Source organism: Cryptotermes secundus, unplaced genomic scaffold, assembly GCF_002891405.2.
Source record: "Cryptotermes secundus unplaced genomic scaffold, Csec_1.0 scaffold294, whole genome shotgun sequence".
Lineage (NCBI taxonomy): Eukaryota > Metazoa > Arthropoda > Insecta > Blattodea > Kalotermitidae > Cryptotermes > Cryptotermes secundus.
In genome coordinates this window covers 24451-36011 of record NW_019741975.1, presented here as the reverse complement: position 1 = coordinate 36011, position 11561 = coordinate 24451, and the positions used below count along the sequence as shown (strand labels likewise).

The 11561-nt window shown below is 39.8% G+C and overlaps 1 protein-coding gene across 1 annotated transcript in view; it reads left to right on the top strand.

The window, feature by feature from the left end:
* The window catches only part of LOC111872847 (transmembrane 9 superfamily member 4), a 10724-nt gene extending 368 nt beyond the window's left edge, over nucleotides 1–10356 (top strand). Inside the window, exons 2-10 of the mRNA XM_023867050.2 lie at nucleotides 575–803; nucleotides 883–1051; nucleotides 1826–1981; nucleotides 3067–3347; nucleotides 3451–3654; nucleotides 4412–4569; nucleotides 7381–7640; nucleotides 8974–9157; nucleotides 9679–10356. Coding sequence (XP_023722818.1) covers nucleotides 575–803; nucleotides 883–1051; nucleotides 1826–1981; nucleotides 3067–3347; nucleotides 3451–3654; nucleotides 4412–4569; nucleotides 7381–7640; nucleotides 8974–9157; nucleotides 9679–9918 — 1881 coding nt within the window. The 3' untranslated portion in view covers nucleotides 9919–10356. The remainder of the gene's footprint in view (nucleotides 1–574; nucleotides 804–882; nucleotides 1052–1825; nucleotides 1982–3066; nucleotides 3348–3450; nucleotides 3655–4411; nucleotides 4570–7380; nucleotides 7641–8973; nucleotides 9158–9678) is intronic.
* Nucleotides 10357–11561: the final 1205 nt, after the last annotated feature.

The window sequence follows — 11561 nt, the reverse complement described above, 5'->3', positions numbered from 1 at the left end:
TGCTCCTGTGACTGCGTGTGTTATACTGTTGGGCCTCCTGGGTATGTGTGTGTGTTCTGTCTTCGTTTTGAGTGAGTTATAACTCACTCACTCACAGAAGCAAGACACAACACAAGCACAACACACACAAGATAGTGAAGGAGTGCTCCAACAGAGGAGAATGGGCGTGACTGGCGTAGTGAGGTGCGACGTAGCGATGTGGTATCCTGAACAATTTTAATATTTTTAACGTTTGACAATGTATATGATAGATACATATTTTAGTTATTTTAATATGAGAACAAGGCATGCAATGAACTAATTTAGCGTGGATAAGTAAGCACCTGAAGATGGCATTATTATGCCGAAACATGTAGTGCGAGGGAGAGAAGGAGATAAATGAGTGTATGCACTGCAAGACGGTTTAAATAAATCATGGACTTAAATCAGTGCAACAGGACGCTAAAATATAACATTAGGAATGGATTTTATCAACATGCTGGCCTTGTCAGGAAGCTGAACCGCTAGAATTGAAGTTATTATACATATAGCTTTACTTGATTGTTACAGAAGTTGTTGCTCATGTGCTTTGTAGGTGTGGCGCTGGTGGAAGGTGCTTCTTTTCATAATTTGTATATGGGTGGAAGTCAGGGAAGCATTTTACGTACCTGGAGTGGCTCCTGTTGAGTTTAAACATGGGACTAGGATTGATGTCAAAGCCGTGAAAATGACAAGTACCCACACACAACTTCCATATGAATACTACTCACTACCTTTCTGCCTACCAAAGAACAGAACATTCATTTACAAGTCTGAAAATTTAGGCAAGTATCATAAAATATAAGCTATAATTATGATTATTTGGAAAGTATCTTACCAACATAACCAGTTAATGACTTGCAGGTGAGGTACTGCGTGGAGATCGAATTGTCAACACTCCATATGAAGTTCAGATGGCAGAAAGTGTTAATTGTCGTCTGCTTTGTCATTCACCCAAGAACCCTATTAACTGGAATGAAGAAGATTCACAGAAGGTTGCCAGTCGCATCAGGCATGAATATTTTGTTCATCTGTGAGTATTAGAACATGCTTAAAATTCAGAAATTAGTTTTCTATATGTGTACACACACACACACACACACACAGGCCTCCAAGGGGGAGGCAATGAGTAAGTTTGCTTGCAGGCTTACATTCAAGCCACATAAGATTATTTTGCAGATCACCTTGAAGTGTTCAGAATAAAAGAAATTTTTTGTTACTTTTAATTTATATTATTAATGTTTGATATATTTTCTTCTCTTCAAATTTGATTATTTTTCCAAAAATCCCGGGGAGGGGCAGACCATCTCCTCCCTGGGCTGTCATACATGTGTGTGTGTTCATATATACATATAGATATGTGGTAAAGGTTAAAGGTAAACTTGTCCAATTTCTTAACTAATCAACCACTATACCACATGAAGGCATATAGGTGAGTGGATGTATAGATCCACATTTTTTTTTATCTTGGCATTAGTTGGAGGTGAGTGGTCAGCTTTATGCCCTGGCCACTTTACGCCCCGGCCATTTTACCCCCCGGGGAAAGAGTCGCCACTACCCATTGGATAGGAGGTTGGGTGAACCCCAGAACCAATATGGAAGATGCAGAGAAGAGAAAATTCTTGACCCTCTCGGGACTTAATCTCAGACGCCATGGTCGTCCAGCCCATAGCCAGTTGCTATACCGACCGAGCTACCCAGCTCCAGCTCCTCCATGTTGATATATGTGGTTCAGTAATTTAGCGCAAATATGTTTCGAGGCTTGTAGAGACTGGATACTTTATATTCCTGTACTTTTCTCTTCCAGACTGGTGGATAATCTTCCGTGTGCTACAAAGATTGTGAATCCTGAAACATCCGAGATTCAGTATGAACATGGTTACCGGTTAGGTGGACTGGATGGTGGTTCTATCTATATCAACAATCATCTCAAACTTGTCTTGCTCTATCACACACATAATGAGTAAGTATTGCACTAAACATGAAAGGGAACAATTTATGATGACCATCTGGGCATACATATAACTAAAATTTTAATTTAATGAACACCAAGGAGCAGTGTCTTTCTTGAGAAACTTAGTCACTTAGCTACTCAAGAAATTCTCTGCCCTTTATTTAACCTGAAGGTTCATTACTGTCGTGTGAGACGCATAAGTTGGTTTGTATCCTTCTGCTGTCTTGTTCTGCATGAGTATCGTGACTGCAATATCCATGGAAAAGTTTCAGCACATAATGCAGCTAAACTCTGAAACCTGTTACACAATGAAGTTGAAACTCTGAAGAATGGTGGAAATTGTTGGCTATGCAGTCTTAAAAAAAATATTTCTAAGGTTCATTAAAGGAGTGAAAAACAGGGTGTCATGTAGAAGTCTGTTTGGTGAATTTAAGATTTTAACAGTAACTTTATATATATATATATATATGAGATCTTATGCTTTCTAAAAAAGAACAGGACCTGCACAGCTAATTATTCTGACATTCGCAAAAGGAAGCACTAAAGGAAAACAGGATTCGTATGTAACACTGTTCATTGCAAAATAAATGTAATTATTATGGGAATTAAAATACATAACAGCTTTCCCCCTGAATTAAAAAGGGTGGAAAATTTAAAGTTTTTAAAAATAAATTAGAGAGTTATTTATTACAAAGTTATTTTTATTCTCTGCAGGAGTTTTTAGTAACGATGTACAGTAGTTTGGTGGCTTGGGTTGGATCTGATGTGTGGATATATATAGATGGTATAAATGTATGCGTTGCTTTATATTGGATTGTTGGGGGTTGTCATTTGTGGTTGCTAGCTTCAGCGTGGGGACAATGATCCTAAAATAGTTGTATTGTTCTTAGTCTTGTGTATCATTTTGTACATTTTTAAGAGTTGTTGAGTTGTAGTGTTTTAGATGGCTTAAACTGACTTGTCCAATTGTCCTTGTGTAACAGTTTATGGATGCAAATAAATTGTGAATTGTGAATTTTGAATTAAGTTTTATGCTAGTGAAATAGATTGTTTCTACATTACTTTATGTTACTTCATATTATGTTTGTGTTCAGGGAGACATACCGTGTTGTTGGATTTGAAGTTGAAGCCATGAGCATTGATTATACACAGCTGACATTTTCTGATGATGACACATGTTCGTTCCCTGACCATCCGAAGCGGCAGCTAGTCAATGAGCAGTCGGGAACACGTCTGTTCTTCACGTACTCTGTGGAATGGAGAAAATCGGAAGTCAGTTGGGCCAGTCGCTGGGACATTTACCTTGGCATGAGTGATGTTCAAATTCATTGGTTCTCCATCATCAATTCTCTTGTGGTTGTGTTCTTTCTGTCTGGTAAGAGTATGCATAGTGCTTGATATACGTGAATCCTCTATGCCGCAGTGTTGCGGCACTTGTTGCTTCTTATGTTTTCTAAGATGTGACACTTTTGTGACAGGAATTTTGACAATGATCATGGTACGGACACTGAGGCGTGACATTGCGCGTTACAATGCTGATGAAGGACCAGATGAGGCTATTGAGGAAACTGGCTGGAAGCTTGTACATGGAGACGTCTTTCGACCACCAAAATATTCGCGAGTCTTTGCCGCTGTTATTGGCAGTGGCATTCAGATTTTCTTCATGGCACTTATCACTATTTGTATGTATCATTAATCTGTAAGCAAGTGCCAGGGTCATTTTCAGAGATATATTACAATTGTTACTCTTGCTCTTTCTAATCCATAAATTAATACATCGAAGTTTACATATACCTATACACATACACAAAATTTTATTTGGCAATGGTGTAACTTTCTGAGAACCGCCTCTGTGGTCTAGTGGTCAGAGTTTCTGGCTACAGACCCAGAGGTCCCGGGTTCAATTCCTGGAGCTACCAGATTTTCTGAGAAGTAGTGGGTCTGGAAAAAGGGTCCACTCAGCCTCGTGAGGATAACTGAGGAGCTACTTGAATGGAAAATTAGTGGCTGCAGTCTAGGAAACTGAGATTAACGGCTGTGGGAATCCATTACGCTGAACACGTGACATCCTCCATCCGCTAAAGTTGGCACTATCTTTGCCAACAAGTGGCGGTCGCTTGGACGGTTTGCGGACTAAAGACACGGAGTTTTTTTTGTAACTTTCTGGGTTACACTTTCCTATTCCATAAGCAGTTCTGTTTTATTTTTTCTGGTTTGAAAATTATAGGTCACGGAAACCCCGACAGTAATTTAGAACCACTCTGTGTATATAGTTTCATCTGTATTTGCTTCTAGACAAATTTGTTTTTAGCCCTATAGGATAATTTCTGTATTTTTCGTTATGGTGTTTAAATTCGCCCACAACAGTTTTTAACCAGCAGTATAAACAAAAGCTGATACAGGCCGTACAAGTCCATTATATTTATTATCATGTTACAGTTTTTGCAATGTTGGGAATGCTGTCTCCAGCCTCACGGGGTGCTCTCATGACAGCTGCTATTTTCCTATATGTTTTTATGGGCCTCATCGCAGGGTACTTCTCTGCTCGACTTTATAAGACAATGAAGGGCCGAGAATGGAAACGAGCAGCTTTTCTGGTTAGTACTACCATGTTTATATGATATAAGACATTTAACTTTAAATTGTTAGCCACTGATAACATAATAGGTTCTTCTACCTTCAAGGACTATTTGCCAACAAATACTGCTGCTTTCATACTTACAAAGGATATCCGGGAAGTAAAGATATAATGTCCAGAAAATATTTGTAAAGATTTTTTTTTTTTTTTTTGGATTCACTTGTAGCGCTTTTGCAAGACACCCTTATTTACTTTTCAACATAGTCACTATGGATCACTGTAGGTTGCGGTGCAAGGGCCGAGAAGGCCCTCCCTTTATACATTCATTCATTATTTGGGCATTGTAGAAATCTCCCACCTGCTCTCTTAGACATGGAGAACAGTTCTTGACACTTCTGGGCATTGTTGATGAAGTTGATCGATAGTTAAACGTCTGTCAGCACAAATGGTTTCATCAATTTTTTGAATGAGTTCATCAGTGACAACAGATGGTCTTCCACTCCTTATTTCATCATGAACACCACTTCTTCCTGCTTAAAATTCATGACACCATTTTGCCACGTTTTGCCTGTTCATAACATCTTCACTGTAAAAAGAAAGAAGTTGGCGATGAATTTCAGCAGCAGTTTCTCCTTTCACGTGAAGAAATCGAATTACTGCACGAACCTCACATTTGGCTGGATTTTGAATCGACACGGCAATTTTAAACATACAATGCCAGGACAACGTTTCCATGACTGTGGCTGGTGAACTCTGCCCTGTCATATGGTTCCTACCTCACATGGCAGCACTGCCATTCCTGGAAAAGAAAACAGTCCTTCACATTTTTACTGGACTTGTATCTTTACTTTCCGGATCTTGCTCATATTAACTGCTTGTGTTGGCATTTGAATGTCTTATTACTGTGCCTACATCAGACATATAAATTTATAGTGGCATAATTTTAATGTTATTTGCTCATATCAGTGCTAATTTTCATTCATTTGATGAATCAGAATTTATGTGATTCACAGGGAAATTCCTTGAACGTTTTTTAAATATATGTAAATACAAAAAAGGCCTAGGCAGTGCCCATCCGGCCCTCTGCAGCACAGTCTTATAAACATCTTATTCTATCATAGCAGTCACCCTGTGATTTTTACATATATCTCTTAACTCTTAAGAATATGCTATGCCTTCTGCTGGTGAAAGTTTGAAATGTATATGCTCTCGTGAACATGGAGATGAACCATCGGGTTCCATAAAATGCTGGGAAATTCTTGAGTAGCTGCACAACTGGCAGCTTTTTAAGAGGGACTCAGCTCCATGGGTGAGGGTATGTGTGACTCATGGGCAATAAGAACTGATGAAAGAAGTTTGTAAAGTTGAAGAAAAAATAGTGATATCAGGAGAAATGCTTTTCATGAGAGGGAATGTGTGGGATGCATCTTTTTGGACTATAGAAGAACTGAAGAGATCACAACAGAACTATAAATCTCACGAAGAACATAATTTATAAATCAGTGTAAATTTGGAAGGAACACGGTAACAGGATGATCTGTGACAGAATTCCAAAGACAGTCTTGAAATATCAGTGAAAATTAGGAAGAAATCTAGGAAGATATCTGAAATGGCCAAAGGATTCCTTCTTTTAAAATCCAAAACAGGTGTCAGTAAGCTTAATACTGGAAAAGAGGATAATGATGACACTGTAGATGATGATAAAGNCTCTCCGCAGATTTCTTATATTTTTTCTTCTACCCTGAAGATGGAGGCGATACGTTCCTCCGAAACGTCGGTTAACACCACATATACACGGTGCCAGATCCCAGAAGACTGCTTTCTTCATGATAAAGAGTTATATAAAAATTGTTACAGGTCTGCATTGATGTTAACCAGAGTGGACAGCATCCTGTCTTTCAAGACTAGATATTTGAGTGTAATATCTTCATTTGCTATGTGTTCAGTCTCCTAGGCATAAGGTTTTCTTCATTCTCCTTTTTGGAGATTTCACTGTGTAAATGTTATTCCACAGTCGCTTTGCTGACTTTAACCAAGTAGGTATATTATGTATAACAGGACTGATATGTCCAGTGCCACAGCTTAGAAGCCATATTGCCCAAGTGAAGATAAGTTGGTGGTTGTTGGTCCCTGGTAAAAGGTGAAAAGTAAAACTATCCCTGTAACAGCATGTGAAGGCCCATAGGATTGTGAGATGTCGAGGCTCCCACGTTTTCTAGACATTCGGCTCACAGATGGCAGTAAAGTTGTCAGCTTTACATGCCGGCCGCCCTTCACCCGCTCAGGAAGATTCCTGGTACTCATTTCTGTTAGAGGCTGAGTCGACTCAAGGGCCATACTGCTGCTGGAAGGATTAGGTAAATTGAAAAAAAAAAATGCAATGACCTCATCAGGACTCGAACCTGCGACCTTCCAGCTTGTAGCATAGTGCCTCAACCACCTATGCTACCACGCACCCTTGTTGGTTCCTGGTGCCTACAGATATGGTCTGTTGCAATGAAAGAGGGGCATAGAATCTGTTTCTGAGTTACAGACACCCAAGGGCCAGATTCTGTTAGTGAGCAGTAGTCAGTAGGGACCTGCAGCTTGACGTGGACTCAGAACCATGTTGAAGGATTGGTGTTCTTTACATTTCCAAAGTTTTATGTTTGGTAGTGGTCTGAGGAGGAGTCTGGGAAGAGAGATGTTTCCACACGGAAGTGAATAGTGTTCATACTCAGAACTCTGACTGTCTGAATTAGAGTCTGTTTTCATACCTAGAGACCACTACGTCCAAAGTGAAGACAGGTACAGTTTTAAAGGTTGGCTTTATAAACTGTTATGTTTGCAGACAGCAACGCTGTACCCTGCTCTTGTGTTTGGAACATGCATCTTTCTCAATTTCTTCATCTGGGGAAAGCATTCTAGTGGTGCCGTGCCATTTGGAACCATGTTATCTCTACTCTGCATGTGGTTTGGCATCTCCTTGCCTCTGGTATACCTGGGTTACTATTTTGGATTCCGTAAACAGCCTTTCCAGCATCCTGTAAGAACGAATCAGATTCCTCGCCAGGTACCAGACCAGCTGTGGTACATGAACCCACTTCTCAGGTAAGATTGTACTCATATTTGAGATTCATTTTGCAATATGATGAATTTTTAAAATGCAGGCCTAACATGAGGCAGTAGCAAACTCTTATGAACACGGAAATTAACCTGGATTTCATAAAAGTCAGGGGAGCTTCTTTACTAGCTGAGTTAATGTTAAGTACTCAAGAAGGACTTTGTTTCATGAAGTTACAGAAAGCCTATCAAGATTCTCTACCATTGTTACTTTTCAAATATATGCAGACATCAGACATGTATGATTTCAAGTGCTGTTATTTAAATCTTAACTTTCCTTCTTTGTGTCCTAGCTAGAGCTCTCAACTTCCTGCAGTCTTCTGGGTTATGACACTGTTTTGTCTGGTAGATGGTTACCAGCACTGAGGATAGGGACCAGTGGAGGGCTCTTATGGATATGGTGATGAGCCTTCGGGTCCCATATAATGCTGGGAAGTTCTTGAGTAGCTGCATAATTGGCAGCTTCTCAAGAAGGGCTCAGCTCCATGAGTGAGTGAGTGAGTGAGTGAGTGAGATGGTTACCAACATTTGTGCTATCCTGAAGAACAAGGCAGCAGGTTCCTCCAAAACACTGGTATCTGCCTCCCAAATGACATGATATCACATGACGATGATGGTCATTACAACTGAAACATGTGAACATGTACCATATAAGCAACATCTTAATAAACTAACTGACTTTATCGACATTCGAGCCTATTGGTTATTCATTGGAAGTGTAGGACTGTTGAAGTTCACATAGTATGACATGAAATCCCAGAAGACCATAATTTAAAATATTTGTGAGGTACTGCCATAACTTTGTTCTTTATTATTATTATTGGAGGGGGTGGGTTTCCCCATGCACCGCGACCAGTTTGATCTATTGTACATCTCCCTGTGATATTCTACCAGTGTCTATACCCTACTGGTACTGGTGCGTGCCATCAGTGCCAACTCAGCCAGCGAGTTTGGCCTCTACTGGCTCAGCGGTATCTAGATGCTTCCCCCATCTACTAGAGGCATTAGAGATTATTGTTGGGCAGGAAATGTCCTTCAATTTGGCTCAGAGGTCTCCTTGAGACATGAGGTTCTTTTACGTGCCGTAAAGCTACGACACGGGACTCATGGCTTAAAGTCCCTCCCAGAGGACTTGTTCCCTGAATTTTTCCGCCCTTAAAAATTCCATGACATCCGGTGGGTTTGAACCCGCGTACCTTGAGTCATGAGGTGGGAACATTACCCCTAGACTACGGAGGCCGCTAACTTTCTTCTTACTGAGTGCTCTCTCATTTCAATATTTCATATTGTTTTCAAGCGTGTTTGTCTGTTCTCCTTTCAGTACCATGATGGCAGGTGTATTGCCATTCGGAGCAGTCTTCATTGAACTCTTTTTCATCTTTACGGCAATTTGGGAAAACCAGTTTTACTACATGTTCGGTTTCCTTTTCCTTGTGTTTATCATTCTTGTGATATCTTGCTCTCAAATTTCAATTGTGATGGTGTATTTCCAGTTATGTGGAGAGGTAAGTGTATAATTTTTCTGTGGATATCTGAGTTATGTAGTCTGTAGCCATAAATTAGGTTACAGCCCTTTCATTTTTCTCACACTAGCTGTAATGATTTTGGAGCATGTTTTATAAAAAATGTATGAATTCCCATTACCGGTCTCCATATGTTTGTACATATATAATAAAAACCTAAGAAACTATCTCCATGGTGTAAAATATTCCTCAAAAAACTGATAATTATTCAGCAGCCCAAGAAATTTCATTATTTTCTGTGGCTGGAGACTGGTTATCTTAACTGAGGTGTTTTGTTTTCCATGGTGTTTCCAGGCAAATGTCTTCATAGGAACTCAAATTATACCATGACTGCTTCCTTCCATATCCTTTCTAATTCACTGTTCATTAATCATTGTACCAATAGATGCCAAATACTCTGAATTACTAACAGCATTATTAAGTAAACTGTGAGTAACTAATTAAACATTGATTAGTGTAGTTGTAGCAAATGAACAGCGCTTTAATGTTGGAAAGTATTTCAGGACTACCACTGGTGGTGGCGCAGCTTCATCGTTTCTGGAGGATCGGCTGTATATGTATTTGCATACTCCGTTTTCTACTTTGTCACCAAACTTGAGATCACGGAGTTTATTCCCACATTGCTATACTTTGGCTACACAGGCATCATGGTTCTCACATTCTGGCTTCTTACGGGTACTATTGGCTTCTTCGCTGCCTATGCCTTCATCCGTAAGATCTACGCTGCTGTCAAGATTGATTGAACTCTTCAGTGATGTGTGGATGTAGTGTCTGTATTTTATTAACCAGCGAATGTTTCCAGCTTGCTTTGAAATTTTGCGAATGGAAGCAGGAGTTATAGACTGGAGGCTCTTGTGTAAATCTGAATTGGATAATAAGTGAGGGACCATTACATAACATGCTGAGAAATAAATTATTTCCGTTATTCAGTGTATCATACACACTGGAATGAGTCATACATAACATGTACATAGTGTCAATGATTTGAACATGTAACAGTGTTCGTGAATGATGTGTTGAGTATCTTGTCGTGTCAGTAAAATCATAGTTCTGACATAACATTTTGAGACTTTTCTTGATATTTTAAATAGGATGGATTGTGAGTGTAAACAGCATACCCTAATTTGTCTGTTTGAAACTTTTTTAAAAATGCGGAAAAAATAAACTCTGTATTTACATTTTGTGTGTGTGAACACTTGTAATAAGAAACATAATGTGTCCACAGGGTTGTGACTGAAATAAAATTGTAATTATGAAGTTAAATAACAGTATTAAAATGAAAACAACATAAAGTAAACCACTAAAGGATGGATTACAATAGATTTATAAATGATATTCACATCACAGATAGCAATCATGAAGGTTAACTTTGTTTATTTTGTAATTATTCTATTCTAATTCTAATGTACTGATAGTTAGATCTCTTTCACTGGTTTTACCAGTAGAGAAATTTGTTTTGAGTAAATAATCTATGTTAATAGTGTGACATGTTGCGCAATGGAGAACCCCCCCCACCACCACCACCAGCAGTGACGCGGCGGGTGAGTCAGCGCTCCGTCATGCCCCTCCGCACAGTAACGTAACGCACAATGCGCAGTGACGTAAGGCGGCGTGAGGTAACAGCGTTGCTACGTAACAGGTCCACACAGCCCCTATATAAGAGAGCTGCGCTCCCTGCAAGGAGAGTTGTTGTAATGTGGCATTGGCGAGTTCAGTAGTAGTCGAGCGAGTGTGTTATCAACAGTTCTCAAGGCAGCAGCCTGCGAGTAGAGTTGGAATCTAGCCAGCGGCGAGTTACGAGTGAAAGTGTGTGATAACTGAGAATTGATTGGGAGTGTGTGATACAGTAACACTTATATAGCTCCCGTACTGTGAAATGTGTAGTCTACTGAAGATAGAGTGAACTGATTTGCGAATAGGGTTATAAATTGTGAAACCCTGCAACAGTGTTAACAGATTATTGCAAATAGGGTTATAAAGTGGGAAACCCCGCAACTGTGTGATAATTAATTGTAGCCGTTACTTGTAGGTTGTTGAATAAACCAATTAACAATCTCTACGGCATCTTCAGTAACGAGACACGTTACAACTGGTGTCAGAATTGGTTTACGAACTTGAACACGCCATATACAAATTGTTGTGCATCCGGTACAAAATGTTCTCACAGCAGATGATGGAAATGCTTCTCAAGGAATTCAGAGGAATTTCAGAGGAAGAAAAGGCGTAGGGACCGAAATCAGCGAAATATGAAGAATCCGACACGGGAAAGTTCTGGACCCCAGAAGAAGTTGGCCGTAGCCTGCAGAGGGACGAGACTCCGACGAGACTCCGTGCGAAAGAGGAACGGCAGAAGGAAAACTGCAGGAAGGTGTCCCCCCGTGCAACA